Source organism: Benincasa hispida, chromosome 2, assembly GCF_009727055.1.
Source record: "Benincasa hispida cultivar B227 chromosome 2, ASM972705v1, whole genome shotgun sequence".
NCBI classification, from domain to species: Eukaryota; Viridiplantae; Streptophyta; class Magnoliopsida; order Cucurbitales; family Cucurbitaceae; genus Benincasa; species Benincasa hispida.
The window spans coordinates 32,898,428-32,923,599 of record NC_052350.1 but is presented as its reverse complement, the minus strand read 5'-3'; the positions used below and the strand labels follow the sequence as shown (position 1 = coordinate 32,923,599).

General features: G+C 35.7%; 1 protein-coding gene and 1 pseudogene across 3 annotated transcripts in view; one reads left to right on the top strand and one right to left on the bottom strand.

The window, feature by feature from the left end:
* Positions 1 to 25,172, bottom strand: part of LOC120071354 — a 118,739-nt gene that overhangs the window by 79,055 nt on the left and 14,512 nt on the right. For all 3 annotated transcript variants that reach the window (XM_039023583.1, XM_039023581.1, XM_039023582.1), the window contains 7 exons: positions 24,267 to 24,335; positions 18,835 to 18,896; positions 18,069 to 18,261; positions 7,618 to 7,686; positions 7,449 to 7,528; positions 1,864 to 2,013; positions 596 to 659 (listed from right to left, as the gene is read on the bottom strand). In XM_039023583.1, coding sequence (XP_038879511.1) covers positions 596 to 659; positions 1,864 to 2,013; positions 7,449 to 7,528; positions 7,618 to 7,686; positions 18,069 to 18,261; positions 18,835 to 18,896; positions 24,267 to 24,335 — 687 coding nt within the window. The remainder of the gene's footprint in view (positions 1 to 595; positions 660 to 1,863; positions 2,014 to 7,448; positions 7,529 to 7,617; positions 7,687 to 18,068; positions 18,262 to 18,834; positions 18,897 to 24,266; positions 24,336 to 25,172) is intronic.
* LOC120071355 lies at positions 9,000 to 10,250 on the top strand (annotated as a pseudogene).

Genomic DNA, 25,172 nt, shown 5'->3' with positions numbered 1-25,172 from the left:
AGTGAACAACTTGTTTGTAAATATAGCAAAATGTCTTTGTTTATCAATGATAGACACTAATAGACATCCATTAGTGTCTCTCACTGATAGACAGTGACAATTTGCTATATTTAAAAATATTTCGAACAGTTTTGTCATTTAAAACAGTTGCCCATTTTTTAATTAAACATTATTTAAATTATTTCATTTAATTAAATAAATATAAATTAATTATAATATTAACATAGAATAATAAAATTTTATATTAAATAGTTAAGATAACATAAAATATCAATAATAAATGTATGAGGTGAAATTTATCAAGTCTGAATAATATATTTATATTAATAATTAATCAAAATTAATAGTAATGATTAACTGATATTAATTTATTAATTAATCGGGTTCTATTCAACTTCTAGGTATAAAAATTCCATAAGTAGGGAGGGTATGAAAAAATCCCACGTCATATGGGTTTTAAAGTTCCCTAGATAATAATATCCCAGATTTTAAATAGTGAAATCCCGTAAAACGAACAAGAATAAGTCTGTCTGAAATCCCATGGTAATATCTGTGAAACAAACCGGCCTTAAGAAAAGGAGAAGGATCAAATTACCTGGTCATTGCGAAGAAACTCCAACTTTTTCTTGTAATAGTTGACATACCTCCGACGATAGAGTCTGTAGTTGACAAATAAAGGTAAATAACAATACAACAGGAAACACTAGGGAATGTGTCTAAAATGAAAAAGATGGTGGGGCGTAACACCATTAATAAGCATTGACGAAGACATGGGACAGGAATACTACATGGTGCCGACACAAGAACATGACAATTTCTCAACAAGGACATAAAACACAATGGGGATACATTTGGTTCCCCTAATTTAGAATGTCATATATTTATTTATTTTTAACAAATGAAATGTACCTGTAGCAGAGCAAAAAGCAGGGTGAACCCACCCTTATGATTTATTTCAGTCCTTTAGATGAGTTTTCAGGACTGGGTTAAATTTCGCTGGAAGCTAAATTGCGGGACTGGGTTAAATTAGAGATGAGATTTTAAGGAGATCCATAGTAATATAAGTAATAGGCTTGGTTCCTGGAGGGAAAATGTCAACCAGCTTCTTTTGTGCAACTAGCTGAGTTCACAAGCTTTTTTTTCCTTGAAAAGGATATGACACCGATATGCAAAAGCCTATAATGCTAAGAAAATACAAGGATATAAAAAACAAAGACAAACCAAGAGAGTTCACAAGCTTATTTAATATTTACAATGAGTAAATGTTGTTAAGGTCGCGTCTTTGAGAATTGGATGGAAAGAAATCATCGCATTTTTCAGCATTCTTCTCAAACTCTTACTACCTTTTCAACTCTATGTTCTCTTTTATGTTTCTTGTTATTTTTCAGTTTCTTATTCTTCTCTATCTTTGTATTGTATGTTCATGTATCTTTTGTATCTTAGAGCAATGGTCTCTTTTAATTTCCTTAATGAAAAATTTTGCATCCTTTTCTTTAAAAAAATAATAGAATGCGTTATTTACTAATTTGTTTATAATTTTCCCATCAGTTTTTTTCAAATCGACATGTCTGCATGTCACTCCTATCATTTAAAAATAAATAAGTACAAAATATCATATGTTACAGGCTTACAGCTGATTTGCATTTGACTATCTGAACATCATCATCCATGCAGAAAAACAATAAACAATTTCTATACATACATATTGACACACACAAATAAATGTATGTATATTAAAAGTATTACAAGCAAATGCATACATAAATAATAACTTACAGTCTGCATGAACAATTTGTATCTTGAACATTTTGTCCTAAATAAAAACTTTCTTGTTAAAAAAAATAATGATAAATAAAGACTTACAGTCTCTGTCCAAGATATCTCCACGAATATTTCTTTAATTTCTTTCGTACATCTAACAAGACAGATTGTTGTGCATAATGCCACCATAATATTTGCCAACCCTTTACTTTCCTTGAGAGAGGGGAGCACCAGGGGCGAAATCTTCCATACCTGCAAAATAAGAAGTTAGATGGACTGTGATATATAGCCATTATGTGCATAAGGTGTAACTGCAATTAGAAAAAACTAAAAAATATCAGTCAAAGAGCAAACCCAGCACCATGACAAAAACTATTCAAATGACTGACAGTAGTAGGACAACATGGTCACCAACCGCACCAGATTAAGACTTAATCGCAAGTGACATCAAGTTTTAGATGGAAATAGTGCCACTCATATCGATGTAAGAAGAATAGAGGTTAATTGGGTAATTAGGTAATATTCTAAATTAATTCCCCTTTTACCTCCATTTGTAATAAAACTCTATAAATAGGAACCTTCCCCTCTTGTATCAAACACATTGTTCATTCTAATAAAAGATCCATGATCTTGATTCTTGGAGGATTACTCATTGAGAAGATTTCTCTCCTTTTATCATTTAGGTCATCAATTTGGTATCAGATCATCCGTCTGGGCCAACGTTGACTACTACCGGTGGAAGACCAGGAAACTCTTGGTGATGCTAAACGCAAGAGGGATCTTTGTGAGTTGTGCTCGTTGCCAAACAACACACATCTAATTAGGGGGAACCCTTGAAATTCCAAGAAAGATTGAAGAAACCAAAGATTTATCAAGATTTTGCAAGAATGGACTATTATCGATCAAAGAGGACGTCCAAGAAAAAAATCAGCAGTTCATAGGCAAGAAAATCAAATTTACTTCCAAAAACAATGCTAGAATTCTGTATCAAATGATTCAGGAAAAAAAATACCAACACACTAATTTTACCCATGCTCGAGTTTCTCAAAGAATCTGTCATTATCCACATTGGACATTTAATTCTAGTGATTCTAGTGACTGATGATATTTCTAAGGTAGTTTGGGACAGAAAAAGATGGCGACAATATCGAAAAAGGACCCAACGATCCAATCAAACCCATTTTTCAAGAAATAAACATAAAGATTAGGAGTTAGACGAATTAAAAAATCATCAAAAATGGATTTTTACCGCCCAAGAAGAACGTTTAGGACTAAAAATTATTCTTTTGGTTATGAAACCTGATGAAGAAAGGTTGATTCAAGAAAATCAATGGATGAGTCCTACATCCACTATGAGATTGAGGCATATCCAAGAATCCAACGAAATGACTACTTTGATCTCGTAGAAAATAAAGAGAACAACAAAAGAAATCTGACGTACATTGGGAAAAATTACTCAAACATATTTATCAACTATCAATTTATTTGCAAGAGTTCAAGAACGGATTGATTTCATATAGCAAAGGAAAAATAAAGGAATCACGGTTGGAAAATTTTCAAATAGAAATCTTGAAGATAAAATTGAACAAAAATAAGAATTTGAAGAAGTTGATTTGGAAATAGTCGCAAGTGAAGAAAAATCGGACGAAGAATACGGAAAAGAAATATCGAAGGCTGAGAAAGAATTGAACAAGAACAACGATATACTGATTGCGGTGGAAATGGAACACCAAACTATCGAAGAACTTGAAGCGAATGATAAAGAAGACGTGATTCTTGAACGTTTCTCTCTATTTTTTTTAAAGGAAACGTCATTTATTAATCATTAAGAGATAGTACAAGAGATGTGTACTTGAAAATAAAGGCGAATACATATAACCAAAATTGAAACCAAAGGATCAGCAGGTGCACCCGAGAATCTCAACTAGGTTGACACCCCCATAGCGCCCTCATCATATCCAACAAAACTGAGGGAACTTTATAAAACTAGCAATAAGGTTAACAACAATGAAAAGAGAACAATCAAATGCTTCACAAGCTGAAGCTGCATAAATCCAAGAATATAACAAAGATAACAATTACAACAAAAGTGACAAAAAAAAAAACTACTGATGCTGTCACATCAAACAACCGAACTAGAAGAGCCGCCAGCTAGGCTTCCATCTGAATGAATGTCTGCCAATTTAAACTTATGTCTTGTAAGGAGTAAACTTCAAAACATTTAGAGAGGGAGCACCAAAGAGAAGCATTGAGCTTTGCCGCCTCAAATCGAGCAAACCAAGGAGTTTCCTTACCGTTGAACACTCTTTCGTTTCTTTCAAACCAAATTTCAGCCAACACTGCTTTTGTTCCATTAATCCAAAGTAAATTTGAGTTTTTCTTGAGAGTTGACCCAGAAAGTAATTGTTGTACATTGCTTTTGAAGGAATTGTCGAAGACCCAAGAAGTGGTGAAGCAGTTGAGAAGTGCTCTCCAACAATTAATGGCGAAAATACAATCGAAGAAGAGGTGTTGAAGATCTTCCTCAACTCATTTGCATAGGACACACCAATTAGGGGAGATATAAAAAGAAGGCAGCTTCCGTTGTAGCACAAAGGAGCAGTTAAGGGCTCCAAAAAGCATTATCCAAATTGTTATATTAACTTGCCTAAGGCTGTTGGACTTCCAAAGACTCTTTTGAAGGCTAGCTGAGAGTGGAGAGGCCAAAGAAAGGTGGTTTACCAATGATTTAACTGAGAAGGAGCCATTAGTTTCAAGGGACCAAATGCGAGTATCTTCCCTACTGTTTACTTCTTTCTTGACCACCAAAACTAATAAGATTTGAAACTCTAGGATCTCTTCTTCCTTTAAGGCTCTTCTAAAGTTGATGGACCATGAAGAAGTGTGAGAGTCCCAATAGTTTGAGACCGAACCATTAGGGTTGGTGGTTAAACCAAACAAGGAAGGGAATCTGTCTTTTAAAGGAGAAAAATCCAGCCAAGGGTCTTGCCAAAATGCAATTCTGTTTCCATTTCCCAATTTAAAGGCTGCCAAAATCTCAACTTTCGACCATAATCTTGAAATACTGATCCAAGGACTGTGGAGACTACAATGAACCTTGCCGGATGTGTGCCAACCAAAGTGGCTGCTGCCATGAATAGTTGTGAAGACTTGATTCCACAGGGAGGTTTGTTCTTTCATAAACCACCAGCCCCATTTGGCTAAAAGGGCCAAGTTTTTAACCGCCAGCCCCATTTGAACGATTCCTTTTAAAAGATGGTTTTTTAGTGATTGGTCATTTGAATACGGTTCTAAATGCGCTTGGAGGAAATGTCTTTTTGGGGTTTATGGTCGATGGAGAAGTTCATCTGTTTGGTGGCAATATTGAATTTTTTGTCTCAAATTTATCTCTTTGATCATGAAACTTTTTTTCAAAATGTAGAAGGTTGGTTTGGTCATACTCGATTGAACAAGTTTATTTCGTTCCTTGTTTGCTTCATAAATTTATTCTTTTTAAAACTCGATGACGAGTTTTCTTTTTGGAGGGGTAGAATAATGTAAAAAGAATAGGGGTTAATTGGGTAATTAGGTAATATTCTAGGTTAATTCCCTTTTTACCCCCACATGTAATAACTCTGTAAATAGGAACTTTCCCCTCTTGTATCAAACACATTATTCATTCTAATAAAAGATCAACAATCTTGATTCTTGGAGAGAATTCTCCTTTTATCTCCTCTAGGCTACATCAAAAAGAAGCTTCAACCAACCATCTTTTCAAAAGAAAACTCGAAGACCATAGCCTACTTTGAAATGTGCAAGACTCTCCATCTTTTTCCAAGACTTAGAGATGCTTCCTTACACAAGGGCTGAGAAGACTAGAGTGACCATACCGCAAGCGTGCTATTCTAACTGATTCAAGTTGTGAATGCTAATGATTAACCATCCTCCAAAAAGAATCAGTTTCAGGCATAAATCACCAACCCCATTTTGCGACAAGGGCCAAATTTCCATGGTTAAAAGCACGGATGTCAAGGCCTTCATGAATCTTAGATTTAGAAGGAAAATTCCGACCAAACGATTTAACTTGCTTCCCGTTGATCCTTCCCAAAACAAATTGCACATAGGTCAATCTAGTTTCAAACTGACCAAAGAAGGCATAAGAAAGATAGACATATAATAGATAGGAAGATTAGCCAAAATCAAATTACATAAGGCTAAACATCCTCCCCCTGAAAGGGTCATTAATGTTCAATCATCAATGAAGTCTGCAAGGGAATTTCACACTGTAGAGAACCATCTGGAATGTCAGAATTAGGGGGAGACACTTTGCTTTTAGAACATTCATTTGATTCCTTAGAGAACAATTTTTCTGAGAAGAATTGTCGGTAGCAACCAAGTCAGAATTGTTACCATAATATCGAGGGAATTGTTGAACTTCGCATGGCTTAGTAATTCCATCCATGGAAGAAGGACAAGTACGAACAAATTCCCCTATTGGCTCTGAAGAATTAACAGTTGTCAACCCTTGATAAATAAATGTGTCAGATGAGTGCGCAGAAGGCAACAAATCCTCGTTCACACCTAGAGTTGATTAGTTGAGGCCTTTAAAATTAAAGCAGGCTGGCTATAAACTTCATAATGAATAAAAACTGACGGATTAACTTCGTTTGTAGCTGGGCACACAGAAACACTTACTATTGGCTGTACACGATCAAGTGTAATAAAAGATGGCTCCCATGCAAAACATTGACATCTGTCGATAATAAAGGCTGAAAAACACTTTCTGCATCTATCATTAAAGACTCTTTGAAACTCGTGGGATTCTTTCTTCCACCAGTGGGAGGCCAAACTGAACATTCAAAAGACCACCCATATTGATTGTTGAACTTAGAGACTCTAAAAGCACCAAACAAATCCCTATCTTTCATAGAAAATGGTACTGAAACTGGCAAGAGCATAATAGGCCGTCCCCAAGACTACTATGGTATAATGCAATCAAAGCTGTTATAATATGTATTTTTATTGTAATTATGATTAGTTGTCCTTTAATGTAATTTTATATCTCCTAGATTAGGGTTTCTTAGTTGCATATATATATATATATATATGTATGTATGTATGTATGTATGTATTTATGTATGTATATCTTCAGCCTGATTAATGAATAAGATCATTATTCTCTCTAAAACTATTGAGAATAAAAGCTTTGCCTGCAGAAATTTGAGAGTGCTAAGGGGGTGTCAACATAGTTGAGATGTTCGGGTGTACTCACTGATCCTATAATTCTAATGATCTTTGTATCTATCGTTGTACTTTGAGCAATAGTCTCAATTCATTAATTCAATGTAGAGGCTTGTTTCCTTTTTCAAAAAAAAAAAAAAAAAAAAAAAAAAAAAAACCTCGAACAGTGGCAGCATGAATGAAACTAAACATAAGGAAGTGGCTGGTCAGAAGGATGTGGTTGAAGGCTAAACAAAAGTGAGTAAGGGAGGAAGAGGGAAGAGAAAGGAGCGAGCATTGTCCTTTTGAGTTCAACCCCACCTCGTGAAGACTTTTAAGTTCGAAGACAAAAAAAAAAACTAATGTAATCACAAAAGGACAAAAAAAATAACAAAAAAGACCTGAAGTGGAAAAATAACAGCCCTAAAAGCAATAGGAAAATCTTCAAGCATTAGATATGATACATCTAACGAAAACACTTAACTTACTTATCTCTCAATCGGCATATGGAAAGATAATCACACAAATTCAATATTTGTTGCAACTGAACGTCATTCAAAGTGAAGACCTGAGACAGGAAAAATATGCAATCATCTCCAAAAGTATGATCGAATCATTTTCTAAAACAATTGGAAAATTATAGGACAATGCACCAACCAGGCTACTTAAGTCAGCTTTAACAGAATATTGTGGAGTACTACTATCGAGCTTTCCTGATCTGTTAACCTATAAGATGAAATAATATCTTCATGAAATCATTTATCAATGGTCAACAACTGTAAGCATTTATGAATAAAAATGGGTAGAAAAAAATAATAATTTAAGAACTTTTTTCTACTTTTTTTTTATAAGGAAACAACATTCATTGAAAAAAAAAGTGAAGGAATACAAGGTTAAAAAGGGGAAAAAACAAGCCCACAAAGAATGAGGATATTAAAAGAAAGACCATCAGTCAGGTAAGACAAGACTTTTTGAGTAATTACGAAAAGCCTTCGTCACCAAAGCTCAAAGAGAAACATGAATCTAATAAGGGACCAAACATCTTTAAGATCACTTTCAACCCTCTAAATACTCTATTGTTCCTCTCACCCCACAAATCTCACAATAAAGCACACACTCCAAGATTTTTGGTGCTGGTTCTTCAAAAGCTTCTTTCATCAGTTTCAGTACGTGCATCGCCAATGAGTTTTCATTTTGTACTTTGTTGGTCTTTTGTTGGTTGGTGGTCATTTTTTGGGTTTTTTAGTAGTTTTGTAGTAGCCTTTCTTTTTCAGAATTTGGAGGCATGTTGGTCATAGTTGTTTGTAAGTTTATCTCTATGTGGTTGTGTTTCTTGTTCGTATCTTCTTTCTTCTCTCCTTTTGGGAATTTGTATCTTTTAAACTTTTATTCCTATTCATTACATCAATGAGAAGTTTCTTATTTTAAAAAATAGAAGAACTCGGAATTATGGAAATCCCTCTCTCAAACAGCTATGGGGACCAAAATGGGTGACCAGAATGAGCAACGATGTTTTCGATCGTTGCTCAATAGATATTGGAGTCCGATATCAGACAAGGAAAGGGAGGGCTAACAAAACCCTTTTCTTTGGAAGAGAATAAGCAAGCAATTTTTTCGAGTGATAGATCTACATCCCCATGCCCTGATGGTTTCTCTATTGCTTTCTATCAAGATAACTAGAACTTGCTTAAAGAGGATCTTGTCAAAGTTTTCCAGGAAATTTTTGAAACGGGTATTTTGAATAATTTGATGCCTAAGACGTGTGTTTGCTTATCCCCAAGAAGGAGAATGTGACTAGGGTGAAAGATTTTAACCGGTTAAAGAGGGTACTCCCGTCAACATTTTCTGACATGCAAGAGCTTTTATTGCTGGACAGAATTTGGATCAAACCCTTATTGCTAATGAAGCTATTGAGGATTACATATGAAGGAAGAAAGAATAAGCGATTTTTAAAATTGACTTTGAAAAAGCTTATGACCATGTCAATTGGAACTTTCTGGAGAAGGTGATGGATAAGAAGGGTTTTGGTTTAGGTCTATAATGTCTCAGAATGGGCTAAAGAACATCTTGGTGATGATATGCCTTTTCTCAATTCCACAGGTCATGATGTTACTGATGCATTCATCACTTATCATCCTGGCACCGCTTGGGCGTATTTGGACCAGTTGTCCACTGGATTTCGTCTGAAGGATTTTCAAGTCTTGGAGGTTTCTAAGGACTACAGACGACTTGCTTCTGAATTTTCAAAACAAGATTTGTTTGAGAAAAAGGGGCATGTTACTACGTATTCTTTGATTTCTGTTGTTGCTGTGATGATGTTTCTTGTGGTTTATGGGGTTGTGAAATCTGAGTGTGTTTTGGTTCATTTGGGTTGGGCTGTGATTTTGGGTACGCTTTGGATCCAAAGTGCTTATGTGGGTCATGATTCTGGACATTCTAATGTAACGTCGAGCCGTGGATTTAACAAATTGGCTCAAATTCTGTCTGGGAATTGCTAGAGGAGGATTTGTATAACCTGGTGGAAATGGACTCATAATGCTGATCACATCTCTTGCAATAGCCTTGACCATGATCCAGATCTTCAACACAACCTGTTTTTGCCGTCTCAACTACATTCTTCCAGTCTTTGACATCTCATTCCTGTGGTAGGAAGTTGAAGTTTGATCCCCTAGCTAGATTCTTCGTCAGTTACCAACATTTCACATTTTACATGTGATGTGTGTGGCTAGAGTGAACCTCTTTGTGCAGACATTGTTGCTCTTTGCCACTAGAAAAGTCCCTGTTAAAGCATTGAACATAATGGGGATTCTTGTGTTTTGGACATGGTTTCCTCTTCTGGTTTCCTATCTCCCTAATTGGCCTGAAAGGGTCATGTTTGTTCTTGCAGGTTTCACTGTACGTTCTCTGCAGCATATCCAATCCTGCCTCAACCATTTCTCTGCTAATGTTTATGTTGGGAAACCCACTGGGAATGACTGGTTTGAGAAGTAAACAAGTGGGGTTTTGGATATCTTTCATTCTACTTGGATGGACTGTTTTTTTTTGGTGGGTTGCAGTTTCAGCTCGAGCATCATTTGTTGCCAAGGATGCCCAAATGCCAATTGTGGAAAATCTCTCCAATTGTGGTGGAACTTTGCAAGAAGCACAATCTTCCTTACAGAAGGTTGTCATTTTAGAATGCTGATGTCTGCACCATCAAGACTCTTAGAACAACAGCTTTGCAGGCTAGAGACTTAACCAACCCTGTTCCTAAGAACTTGCTTTAGGAAGTTGTGAACACCCATGGATGATAATAAATTTGAAAATGAGGTCAGATCTTTCATAGTTTTTATCTAGACTTCTCAATAATGGTATTTCTTCTTCTTCTTTTCGTTTGTTTGTTTACTTTTAGTGGGTTTACTGTTATTTTTAATATTTTGAGCCTCCTAGGATATGTTTGAAATGCTCTAAATGCTACACCCAGCTTCTTCTTGTTGGTTCTTTTATCTGATGACTATAAATTTGCTTTGAGTTCTCTCCGCTGAACTTCTGAACTGAATGAAAATGCTATATAAAGTCCTATCCCAAAAGAAAAACAAAGATAAGAAGAGCTTTGGTTACAAATGGAAGATGTGGATGAAGGAATGTAAGTTACTCTTTCCTCATTAATTAAAGGGAGTCCGAGGGTAAAGTGGTGGCTCAAGAGGGCTTAGACAAGGAGATCCTCTGTCCCCCTTTCTATTCTTCCTCGTGGTGGATATTCTTAGTAGAATTGTTTGTAAGTGTGTTGAAGGCAACATTGGTGTTCTGTTTGAGGTGGGGGAGGATAGGGTTATTGGGTATGTCCTAAAACTCGCAGTTTTTAAACATTAAACATATTCTATTCCCAATAAAGATATTATTAAGATTTCTTTCAATAAAGATGTTATTGAATTGCATTCATTCCTAAATTCAATAAACTATCTCATGGTTATAACATGAATACTTAAACTTTATGTAGAGACATAAAAGAGGATCAAGTTTTAGTATATAACCAAAAAGGTCTATAAGTATATGGATGAGATTGGGTACCTTATCCTAGGGACACTATAGATGGCCTGCTATTGTATATTGATACAAACGATGTGATCCCAAAGTCGTTCATGTGGAGACATGCGAGTGGGGGCATCCCATGCAAAAGGTGATTGCATAAAACTGGACCACGAAATAGTCACTTTTCTTTATAACGACCGTTTACTGTTAAAACTAACTATTTCAATTCGATGACCTAAGGTAACTCGATCTTAATCCTGAGTTAACTATGAGCTCCTGTTTATTCGGGATTATCCTTTAATTTGCATAGGTGAGAGTGGTTCAACATCACTGCTCAATAAGCTCTCATTTTAGGAGTAAAACCGGATAGATAGTTGAGAACATAGTCTTGTAAAATGGAATTCCCTCCTACCCATCTTAGGGTTAGCAGATAGATTGTTCCGTTAAGTACTGACTCCTGGTCTTGAACAAAAGGGCCCCACCCTCTCATGGCTGAGAGGGATTCGGTTTATTATTAGGACCATAAATCAATTGTTCATTAGAGGATCAGTGGAGACTTAAGAAGCAAGATGTATTATAGAGGTAAAACAGTAATTTTGACCTAGCTGTAAATATGAACCACCTGTGAAAGATCGACTTACTAATTAGGGTTAAATCAAGTGGACAAAAATATATCTACAGTAAGGAGAGTGCAACTACTGAGCTATAGTGGTATGTCTCAGTAGTTAACGAATAGTGATTAATTCGGTTTAAAGAGTTTAACCGATTAATCTCAAATCATTGGAGCTCATGATTTGTAGGTCCATTAAGTCCCTCTACTAGCTCATAAAAGGTTTAAACCTTAGAATAACATATTGGGAGGATTTGAAATGTTCAAATTCGATTTAGGGTTTGGATTATTATATTCGATATAATCAAACGTTTAATTAACAAATTAAACGGAATTGGAGAGTTGGAAATATATAAATTTGATTTAAATATCAAGTACAAGAATAGTGATTCATGTATGGATTAGGTGTTCTTAAATTAATTAAATAAATAATGATTTATTAATTTTATTTAATATAAAGTATTTTATTTAAAATTTTGATTTTATGAAAATTGAAATTAATTATTTTAAAATTGGAAAGTGGAAAAATCCAATTTTTCCTACACCTAATCCACTCAATTTAGTGGAAGATTGAGTGTCAATCTCCATTATTCACTTATTTGTATGTTAATATTGAATAAATAGAGGTTTATTTGACTGGAAATGGATGATGCAATCAGAATTGAAAAGTAAAATTTTCTGATTTTTCCTCTTCAATCCAACTCCCAAAATCACATCAAATCCCCATCAATTTGAAGACCGCACTTCAATCTAAGGCTTGAGATTAGTAGAGAAGACACTTGTGGTGGTCTATTATAGAGATTGAAGAAGAATTTCGTGGTAAATCTAATCAATTTGGGAGAATCATCAAAGGTATTCACTTGAAACCTTAATATACTAAAACTATGAACATGCATGCTAATTAACTAAAATTGATGTAGTTAGAGTGCTTAGATCCTTAATTGCTTCCGTTTTTTGAATGTCAACTCCAACAATTGGTATCAGAGCATGTTTTAAGCACTCAATTTGCGTTATTTTTATTATGGTGGGTTTTTTCATGAGTTGCATGAAATGGTTGCTGAAATAGATGAATTTTGTTTTTGGCATCTAAATTTCCCTTCAATTTGCAAGTAATTGTTGTAATTGGCTCTTTATTTATGAGTCTTGATGTGTGATTAAGAGTATCTAATTTTATTAGAGTCAATAGAGTTGCAATTAGGTTGTAATTGAAGAAAATCCGAAACATGCTCAGCTGCAGAATTTCAAAATTGAAGCTTCTATCAGATAGCGTTGCAATGCTACCCTCACAACATTGCAACGCTGTTCTTCAGCCAGCCCAGAAATGAAGGTGTTATCCCGTGGCGTTGCAATGCTAGGATGGAGCGTTGCAACGCTGCTCATCCCAGCCCAGTTCACGCACACGCCAAACGTCCAACGGTTCAACTGAACCGGTTTGTCCGCTTCAAGTCTTGGAGGTCCGATTCAACACGATTTTGATCGGTTTAGCCCATTTTGAAGCCTTGGAGGTCCGGTTCAGGTGGTTTGTGTCGGTTCAAGCGGTTCAGAAGCTTTTGGTTTTTGTTTTTCAATTATTAATGTAATAATTAGCTTGTTGTTTGCTTAGGATGCAAAAACCAGTCCATTTCAGTCTGTATTTAATTATTTATGCATTATGAACGTATGTTTAATTAAATTAAATCTTATATATGCATAAAGTATGCCATGTAGATTTTAAATCCCACCATAGGAAACATGTATCATGCATTGAAAGTATGTTATAATATGTTATAATATATAATATGCATGATTTAGGGTTTCATTTATTTAATATAATTGTTATATTAAAATGTGGAATGCTTGATATATGTTATCTATGTCTATAATTTTATAAAGTGTTATAAGATGGGTTAGACATTTCAAATCTATAACAAAGATAAGAAGCGTGTTCATTTAGGGTTAACAAATAACAACTTGTTTTAATAGTTAAAATAGGTCGTTATCTTGTAAAACTTTGGTTATAAACTCAATCGGTCTATAATCCTATATAAGGTTGGAGGTACTTAAGTCAACGGTTTACGGAACACCTGCTACTATGGGATTATAACCGAACTATTGAGCATTGTTAAACCCAATTTTATGAGCATGTGTGAGCGATAGGAGATAATAAAATAGTTTTATCACTTAGACATCGTAGGTTAAAATCCAATTATAATCGTTATACTTGGATGATTCACCTAGACTAGGGATGTTTTAGCCGGCATATACCTAAGTACATAAATATATCCAATCCATTAGACCACTTCAGCGGGAGATTAACATTATATATGATATATTGTTTTTAGCTCTCACATCCCTGTATTGGTTAGTCTTAACATTGAATGGATTAAGTTCTTGTTTTAACTTTTTGTTTCCTTGTATTTTTAGCTTTAGCCACTTCTCATTATATCAATAAAAAGTTTTGTTTCCTTTAAAAAAAAGTTACATAACAAAGCCATGTTAGCCAAATGGTTGTAGCAGCCCAATTCCTTTGGCGTAAGATCATTGTTAGTAAACATGGCCCCCATCCTTTTGAGTGTTTGTCTAAAGAAATAAAAGGTACTCACTAGAACTTGTGGAAGGATATTTCAAAAGGGCTCCGCCTTCTTTTGTTCACTTTGTTCATGGAGTGGTGGAGGGTGGGGAGGAATATGTATTTCTGGGAAGATGATTAAGTGGAGGAGAGACCACTGTGCCTTATCTCCTAAACTTTTTCATTTGTCTTTTCTCAAAAACCACTTTATTGTTGGTTTCCTTGTTTGGTCTGGAAGCCATATTCCTTTTCGTTTAAGTTTCACGGCTCTCTTTCCAGTAGGAAAGCATCAAATGTGGCCTCTTTTCTTTCCTAACTCGAGGGTCACTCTTTTAGGCATGGAAGAAAGGATGTAAGGGTCTAGAGACCTAAGCCTTTGGAGGGATTTTTGTGTAAGTTGTTTCTTCATAGTCTAGTTGATCGTTCGCCCTTAAGAGACTTGATTATTTTGTTCTTTGGAGGATTAAGATTCCCAATAAAGTGAGGTTCTTTGTTTGACAAGTTTTACATGGTCATGTTAATACAATGGATAGACTTCCAAGGAAGTTAACTTCGCTTGTTGGTCCACTCTGTTGTATTCTTTATCGGAAGGTGGAGGAAGTTCGGCATTTCGTACACTCATCAGAGAGACATTAGCAGTATGATCGAGGCATCGAGGAGTTCCTCCTCAATTCGCCTCATGGGGAGAAGGGCCACTTTTTATGGCTTACTGGAGTGTGTGCGATCTTAGAGACTTTGTGGGGTAAGCAGAATAATAGGACTTTTAGAGGGGTGGATAAGGACCCTTGAAATTTAGTCTTTTGTTCGCTTCCATGTTTCTTGGGCTTCGATTTTGAAGACATTTTGAAACTATTCTATAGACGCCGTTTTGCATAATTAGATTCCCTTCCTGTAGAGGACGTCTTTTTTTTTTTTTTTTTTGGAAAAGGAAACAGCCTTTATAAATATACTACAAGAAATGAGTACTTTGATAATAAAGGCGAATACAAAGAAACCAAACAGGAAACCAAAGGATCAGTAGATGCATCCAGGCATCTCAACTAGGTTGACACCCCCATAGCACCCTCATCATATCCAACAAAGAGAAAAAAGTCATCAAAGGCTAATAGAATAGCAGTCTAATGAGACAATACAAGGAAAATCTTGCAACCGGACAAAGTAAAGAACTACGCTATAGAAATCTAAATTACATCAAGAAGTTAAGACAATTAGGAATACTAATGAAAGAGAAATTGCTGTTTGTATCGCCGATGCTTCGATTAGTCTTCCATTTGAAAGAAAGGCTGCCAATTTAAACTTATGTCTTGCAAGGAATAGGCTTCAAAGCAATTAGAAAGGGAGCACCAAAGAGAGGCGTTGAGTTTTGCCGCCGCAAAGCGAGTAAACCAAGGATTTCCTTTGAACACTCTTTGATTTCTTTCAAACCAGATTTCAACTAGCACTGCTTTTACCCCCATTAATCCATAGTAAATTGGAGTATTTCTTCAGAATAGGACCTGAAAGTAATTGTTGTACATTGCTTCTAAAAGAAATATCAAAGACCCAAGAAGTGTTGAAGCAATTAAAATTCCAGCAGTTGAAGGAGAATAGGAACTGAAAGTAATTGTTGTACATTGCTTCTAAAAGAAATATCAAAGACCCAAGAAGTGTTGAAGCAATTAAAATTCCAGCAGTTGAAGGCAAAAAGCAGTCAAAGAATAAGTGTTGAAGGTCTTCTTCAGTTGATTTACAAAGGACACACCAATGGGGGGAGATAGAATAGCAAGGCAGCTTTTTTTGCAGCATCGAGGAACAATTTAGGGTTCCAAACAGCATTATCCAAACTGTTATATTAACTCTTCGAGGGCCTATGGAATAGGCTCTTGTGAAGGCTGATTGAAATTGGGGTGGTCGCAGAAAGGTGATTAACCAGTGATTTTACTGAGAAAGAGCCATTTTTTTCAAGGGACCAAATGCGAGTGTCTTCCCTATTGGATAATTTTTGCTTAACCAATATTGCTAGTAGGGATTGGAACTCTAAAATCTCATCATCTTTTAGGTCTCTTCTGAAGTTTAGCGTCCATAAGGAGGTGTGATAGTCCTAAAAGTGTGATACTGAACCGTTGAGAAGTGATGTTAAGCCAAAAAGGGAAGGAAATCTGTCTTTTAACTAAAAAGAATCCAGCCAAGGGTCTTGCCAAAATGCAATTCTGGTTCCATTCCCCACTTTAAAGTCTGCCAACTTCTCAATATTCAGCCAAGATCTTGAAATATTTATCCAAGGGCTTCGAAGACTACAATGGACCTTGCCAGAAGTGTGCCAACCAAATTGACTGCTACCATGGATACTCAAAATAACTTGACTCCAAAGGGAGGGTTGCTCTTTTAGGAACCTCCAACCCCATTGGATAGTAAGGCCACGTTTTTAGCTTTTAAACCTCCAATTCCGAGTCCCCCATCTGCTTGTTTCTTTAAGAGACTCTCTCCCACTTTGCTAAAATGATTTATTCTTTCCCCCTTTAAAGCCTCCCCAAAAAAAGTTCTGATGATCCTTTCAATGGCTGAAATCACTTTTTTAGGCATCAAAAAAGAGGACATCTGCTTGTTTCTTAGAGACTCTCTCCCACTTTGCTAAAATGATTTATCTTTCCCCCTTTAAAGCCTCCCCAAAAAAAGTTTCTGATGATCCTTTCAATGGCTGAAATCACTTTTTTAGGCATCAAAAAAGAGGACATGAAGTAGGTTGGGAGGTTGGCAAGGACTAAGTTGCACAAGGTAGCTCTTCCACCTCTTGATAAGTTGTATCTTCTCCACTTGTCAAGTTTTTTGTGAACTTTATCAATGACCGGCTGCCAAAACAACAATTTCTTTGGGTGCCCCTCAAGAGGAAGACCCAAATATATGAAAGGAAGGTGTGTTAATTGGCAATTCAGCCTTGAAGCTACTACCCTCAACTTAGAATCTTCAATATTTAACCCACAAATGGCAGATTTTTCCCAATTAACTTTCTGCCCCGAGCACCACTCAAACAAAGTAATAGATTTTTTAAGATTGTCTAGCATGTCATCGTCGTACTTGCAAAAGAGTAGAGTATCATCAGCAAACTGGAGAATAGAGAGATGAACCTTGTTTTGCCTAACCACAAAGCCTTCAAACAGCCCTTTTTCTTGGATTCTGACAACCAAAACACTAAGTAAGTCGCTAACCAAAAGAAAAAGGAAGGGGGATAGGGAGTCCCCTTGTCTAATTCCCCTTGTAGCCTTAATTCTTTCTCTTGGCCTTCCATTAATGAAGATGGAAAACATTGGATTAGTGATACAACCCAAAATCCAAGATATCCACTTGGGATGGAAGTTCCTTTCTTTAAGAGTCTTTTCAAGAAAATCCCAATCCACTCTATCAAAAGCCTTTTCAAGGTCAAGCTTTAAAATCCAACCCTTTTTCTTCTTATTTCTGTAGTGTTCTACTGCCTCATTAGCTATTAAGACCGGATCAAGGATTTGTCTCCCTTCAATGAAAGCACTTTGAGTTTGACTTATAAGGCTAGGCATTACTTTCTTGAGTCTTTCTGCAAGTACTTTAGCTATGATCTTATAGATTATAGTAGATAGGCTAATAGGTCTGAAGTCTTTCACTAAAACTGCCTCTTATTTCTTCTGGATTAGGCAAATAAAATTTTCTTTGATACAAGAGTTGAGCTTTCTATTGCGGTAAAAATCATCAAATATACTCTTTATATTGTCCTTTAGTAAATCCCAAAATTTTAGGATAAATTCAATGGTGACGTTTTTTCTGTACACCGTGTATTCTTTCTTTTTTTTTTAATGAAACTAGTTGTTTCTATCAAGAAAAAAGAAAAAGGTTGAGGAGCAAAGTCCTAAATTCCAATTAATCCTTTTGCACAAAAAAATAAAGAAAAAATACTATTCAACAATCAAGTAATGTACATATGAATCTTACCACAAGTGACAAGACTGCATCACATGGAGCTAATATGAAGTCGGTTTTTTCTTCCATTGCGCTCACTTTAGTCCCACCTGGGTCTTTGCATCCCTCCACATCAACGGCACTTTGACATGAACAATAAATTTCTGCGCCTACAATCTCCACAAGTTTATTGACTTGGCTTCCTCTCACCCACCCAGCCGATGGCCTCAACAATGAGAGAATTAAAATTTAGATAAGTTAAAATTTGAGGTACCTATCCAGGCTGCAAGGTTATATCTGTCACTGTAAGAGAATTACTTAACATTCAAAAATCTAAACAAACAAATCACAATTTCACCTTTTAGAAAGAATAAAACCCTCCCAGTGATCTTGTGGATATAGAATGGAAGTTGCGTAATTTCTTTTGGGAAGGAAACAACGGGGGAAAGATTAATCATCTTGTAAGATGAGAAGCGGTTTCAAAATCAGAAATTGATGGTGATTTGGGAATGGGGGCTTGGAAAATAGAAATCTTGCCTTGATAGCTCAATCAGGTTGGCATTTTTTGAGAGAACCACATACTCGTTGGAGAAAAGTGATTGCTGGCATTCATGGTTCGGATTAATTTAATTGGCACACTGTTACAGCCTTCAACTTAATACCAGTGGCAAAGAGACCAAATTATATTACTAAAATGTATATCAGCTACAACTTGAAAAGAATGCACCATCCACAAAGCATAATTATTCACCAGAAATAGGCATGAGAAGATAATAAAATAAACCAATGAAATAATTACCCCAACAGAATTTGTTTCATTATCTTCAGGCTGGAAAACTTCAAACCGAGCTTTATATGTCCCTGCAGCGCTCACATAGCAACAAGGAATACAATGAGATCATCATGCCACCGGAGTATGAGCAACTAAGAGAAAATCTAAGATACACCACAGTATTTCTGTTTTACCCTTGAGAGATAAATCAATAATAATAATAAATTAGAAAAATATCAATCTCAAAAGAAAATTATCCAACATTATTTTTTGAAAAACAATATCGCATCTGCTAGCTGCTATTAGAGGAAGAAGTGTGAAAATGCTTCACGAGGGAAAATCAGCAATATTAAAGGTGCAAATTTTTCCTTCAATATTTTTTCTTTTTCTTTTTTTTGGTAATTATGAAATCAACAACTTTCATTGAGAAAACATGAAAGAATACAATGACATACAAAAAACAACCCCATAAAGAAAGGGTTTCCAATAATTTTTTAGAAAAAAAAAAGAAAGAAAGAAATAAAGAAAAAGCCCCTTCAATATTCACATCCTCATATCAGTGTATTGAATATCAGATGACATGAATTCCATTTCTCCCCTGACGACGACAAGTTAACCCAATTTCATATCTTATAAAAAAATCTTTCAACTTTCTAATTAATTTTGTATTTTAGAGTATTAGTCTCTTTTCATTATAATATCACTGAAAATTTAGTCTCTCTTTCCGAAAAAAAAAAAACAAAAAAAAAAAAAAAAAAACTTCGAAGGGCATGAATCAGAGACTTCAATGACCAATTTTGAAAGTCCAGTGCATTGGATAAACTGGCTGAGAAGGAAGAGGCATACATAAGGGTTCTCACCTCCACTTCCATTATCCTGGCCAATGTGGGATATCCCCCTCACATCTTCCCCTCAGAAGAAACTTGTGTGGTTTCATTCCCGCTACAGTCCAATTCAATAACAAGTTGCTTGGGAGTTTTTGTCTAAATTATAGTGACATTTCTCCCTTGGATCCTCCAAATATTATTTCTTGTGTTGATTGGGGTTTTTTAGAAAAAATAATTAGTAAAAAATTCGACTCTCATGGATCTTGGGTTGTATTAAGAATCCTAGATTCTCAATTTTCATCAACGGAAGATCACGATGAAGGATATTTGCTTCATGGGGAATTAGGCAAGGTGATTCCTTATCACTTTTCCTCTTCCTTTTAGTAAGTGAGGTGTTGGGAGCTCTCTTAGACAAGCTTCACGGTAATGGGTTGTCTGAAGGCTTTGTGGTGGGAAAAGAGAAGATTCATGTATCCATCCTTCAATTTGCCAATGACACTCTCCGCTTTTGTTAGTACAATGATGATATGTTAGATAAACTACGATAACTCTTGAGTTGTTTGAATGGTGCTCAGGATAGAAGATAAATTGAGAAAAATCAGCTTTGTGTAGATGAAAACAACCTGTGTCCATGGCCACTAAGTTGAATTGCAAAGCTAAACACTTGCCTCTTACTTACGTTGGTTTGCCCTAGGGAGGTACCCTAAGCAAGTTTCTTTTTAGCAATCAATGATCAATAAAATCCATACAAAACTTGATAAATGGAGAAGATTCAACCTTTCCAAAGGAAGGCGAGCCATTTTGTGCAAGTCTGTGTTATCAACCTTTCTACGTACTATATGTCTTTGTTTCTAATGCCTGAAAAAGTCATCTCAATTTTGGAGAGAATCCTGAGGAATTTTTTTGTTGGGAAGGGCATTAAGGAAGCAAGATTAATCATTTAGTGAAACAGGACTTAATCACACATTCTTAGATTGATGGAGTTAGTCACACGTTCTTAGATCGATGGAGGTCTTGGTTTCTGGGGCCTTAAAGCAAAGAACTTGGCACATTTAGCCAAATGGGGATTGGCAGTATTTTGATGAAGAAAATTCCTTTTATTTTCGATTTTGCCTACAGTCTCCTCGATGGATTTCAGAAGAGGGAGCTTTTTATCCTCATTGTAATGAAGAAAATTCCTTTTGGTGTCAAGTCGTTAGAAGCATACATGTAAAGTAGATAAGAAGATCGCAAATAGACCCATCAAAGGCGTAGTTCTCCACCCAAGAGCCACTTTACCATATTCCGAATTCAATGGTTTCCATAAATCCCCTACATTCGTCTTGGCCCAGATCTAGAACTATCCTCAACGGTTTGTGTAGCCATAAATAATCCTATATTTTTTTTTATTCAGTGAGATCTATTGACTTTGTATACCATTCCGTTATAAATAAATGATCTTCTCATAGATCCATTATAGTCTTGAAATTATATAATAATGGAAACAGCAACCCTAGTTGCCATCTCTATATTTGGTTTACTTGTAAGTTTGACTGGGTATGCCTTATATACTGCTTTTGGGCACACGACTAGGAAGAATCGTAATAGTTTGCAAGGCCCTTGGACTAGCATCTCTAGAACCTGATTAAGGGTGGATGCTCCGGCTAGTTTTAAGCTTGGAAATGGTACCATAATTGCTTTTTGGTTGGATCCTCGGGACGGTTTGGTTCCTTTGAGTATTTGCTTTCCAAGGTTGTATGGGGTTGCTTTATTCCCAAAGGGGTCGGTGGCAAATCATTGGAATGAAAATTCTTATTCACGGTCTATTATTTTTCACCGATTGCTAAAGGATGATGAGATTATTGAATTTTTTTAACTTGCGTGGACAAATTTCAGGTAGGAGGGTGTCTGAGAACTTTGATAGAAGAGTATGGTCCTTAAAAGCATCCGAAATCTGGTCGTAAAGAAACAAAGGGTAATGATAAACAACTTGGATGGTTGGTTCGTTTTGAAGTGGCTCGCCTGAATGCCTCTTCTTGGTGCACTTTATCTAAGCCTTTTGAAGATTTTTCCATTCAAGATTTATGTTTAAATTGGCATGCTTTTAGTTTTCCAGCTTAAGTTTGTAATCGTGACGTAATGATATCCTTGGACTGTTTGTTCTTTTTGTTTCCTATGATTTTTGGAATGTTCTTGTTTGATCTTGTATGGATATGATGAGGATGTTGAGCAGGTTGTCAACGTAGTTGAGATTCCCAGGTACATCTCCTAATCCTTATGTTACTCTCTCACTCAATGTGCATCTCTATTGTACTTTGAGCATTAGTCTCATTTCATTATTTCAATGAAGAGGTGAGTCTCCATTCAAAAAATATATATATATTATTTCTCGTGAATTATCTATCAATGATTTTGAAAATCCCTACAATGAAGCTTCTGATGTTAGTATAGATAATGAAGAACTTGAAGCAAAAAAATAATTTATAGAGATCAATGGATTTTATGTGAAGACACTTTTGCAATAGCATTCGAAAGTCCTTTTTCAATTGACGATAAAAGGAATTCAGATGAAGTTGCAACAATAGTTAAGTATCCTTCAATTCCTCGTGTTCATTCCTAAATTGAGGTTTGTGTACATGGATAAAAAAAAATCACTCCTCAGTCCCAAAATTAAGATCTAGTTTTGCTTCACTCATCCGCTTGATTGTGAATAAATGAGATTTACTCCTTAGTTTCAGGTTGACTTGGAGTTTTTTATGTGGAAGATGGTGGCTTCATTGATACTCTTTCTTTTGCTTACCTTTATTTTAAAGATGGAAAATTCGTCTTATCTACTTTGAGCTGGATTAAAGTCATCCTTCTGGCACTACTACTAATCTGCAGTTTGCGAAGGCTTCTTCTCAAAATGGTCAGGATGGTGGTTGTTGGCCTTTTACGTCTGTGAAGGCCCGAGTAGTTGAGATTCATTTGCAGTTCCTCCTTTGTTGTGGATGTTTTGTTCAGACTCATAAACAGGGTGCTTGAAGGCAACAAACTAAGATTGGGGATACTTTCATTTCTTTTCAGCACGGTGGTTTCATTTTGAGATTGCAAGGCTCAACGTCTCTTTATGGTTCATTCTTTCTATGGCACTTGTTGCTTTCTCCTTTCAAGTCATTCGCTGACTTCGGGGAGAATTTATTTAATGAAAGTGACCTTGTTCCAAGCTGTGAAAGTTGGTGGATGGGTTCTTACTTCTCCAAGCTTCTTTGGCTTTTGTCTCCTATTTTGGTCTCATCGCATCATTGTTGGTTGTTAGTGTCAAAGTTTCTTCATGGCGCTCTTTTTCAACACTTTTTCAGACTACTCTATTCAAGACATTGATTTAAATTGGAAAGCGTTTATCTCTTCTTCTATCAGTTAGTTTTTAATTTTAATCTTGCTATGTTATTGGGGTTTTATATTTCGTTTGGTCTTCTATTATATTTCCTATCTTGTATTTTGAGTATTAGACTCATTTCATTGATTCAATGAACTAACTTGTTTCAATTTCAAAAAATAAAAACAGGGGGCATGAAGGCAACATTATCAAGCCCTTTAAGGTTGGTGCTAAGAAGGTGACCTTGTCTCACCTCCATTTTGCCGATGATACGATTCTTTCCTTCTTAACGCTAAGATTTGAGAGAATCTTTAAGAATTTATTCCACTCACTAAAGGGATATATACACAAGTGTACAGGGGTTAACCTAATTAGTAGAAGGTAAAAGGATAATCAAGATATTTATAATAGTGTTATAATACTAATATTAGCACCATAACACTCCCCTCGAGTTGGAGCATATATGTTAATGATACCCAACTTGTTACATAGATAATTTATACGTGCTCCATTTGACGCTTTCGTGAAGATATCTCACATAAAGTAAAGATGGCGCACCAAAAATGGAAAACTGATGATTGACACGTCGAAGTGGTCGGGTCAAATTGTAGGGGACCAGTTCCGAACAATGTTGTGAATGAAATGGCTGACAAAAGGTATGCGAGACCACTGGCCAACATGCATCTGTTGTACCTGTCAGTATCATTAAGCATCTTATCTCAACTTTATGTACCTGCCAGCACCGTCTAGTGAAATGAATGCAGTGTGGAATGGCCAATGAAAATAATTTCAAATCGTCCCTTACATGTGTTGTCAAATGCATTAAAGTCTTTTCCTTGGAATTCAACCCTGGAATATTCCTAGGTATGACTTGCTGACTTCTAGATTATATTTGATTTCGAGCATTGGGAGGCAAAACAATCTTTGTGTCCATTTTCATTGACCATTCCACACTGCCCTCATTTCACCCGCCTTTCATCTATTTTCATCACATCTTGCATAGATCTTCTTCATTGCATCCCCAAGCCACTTCTTCCTAGTGCTCTTTTTCCCGTTTATAAGTTTTTTCTGGATCGCTTTAAATTTGTTGTTATAATCTTCTTCTACCTTTTGTTGCTTTCTCTTACTGTTGATATTTTTTTCTATTTTTCTCCTTGTGGGTTTGTATCGTCTATTTTCATTTTATCAATCTGAAGTTATGTTTCTTGTTTAAAAAAAAAATAATAACAATAATAACAACATAACGCTTACTGAAAAACATATGAGAAGAAAACGAAGATAATAGCAAAACTTACCAGGTCACCAGTCATATCAAGGAACATGACGTGAAAATTTCTTATGGATATTTGGATGTTGTCAAGAATCTAATAAGAAAGAAAAGGTTTATATCATCATTACTAAAAGCCAAAACATACGCACACACACACGAGAACCACATATGACAACAAACAAATAATGAGAAATCTAACAAACCAAAGATCTGCAGATTAAAAAATAGTAAATAAATAAATAAACGAGATATACTTATTCTAGAATCAGAAATTTGGTGTTGCGAGTTTATGCCTGATAATGAAAGCCAGTAATTCACCCTTAGGCCCAATAACTCTCACTCGTACAGTTCTAGGACATTCTAGAAGGTTAATCTATAGAGCAATTTCTGAAAAGTACAACAAAACAGACCCTAAGCTTACTCATCTAAAAGGCATATCACAGCATGTGTATATGACTGAGCACGTAGCAGATAGCATATGCATAATATGACCAGATCCAAATTAACATGAATGAGAACATCTGAAGCTAGGTCTAGGAAAAGATATTTTCTTATTCATCGAGTGTTGAGAAAGAGACAATACATACAAAAGGATTCATTCGATGTGCTGGAATGAAGCTATCACTCTAAACCTAAATGGAAAGGATAAATTACAATATACAAGGACAGAATCTGAATTAGTCTCAAATTACAGCAGCCTAATTTAGATTGATTTCCTACACTCTCCACTCAAGCTGAATGGTATATGCAAGTCATTCCAAGCTTGAAAATTAGTCTACCAATGCTTGTTCGATGCAAAGCCTTAGTTAACATGTCGGCAACCTGTTAGGAAGTCACAAATCTCAATTCGATAATAGTTGTATCAATCTTCTCACTGATACAATGGCAATCTATCTCAACATGCTTCACTCTATCATGATATATTGGATTT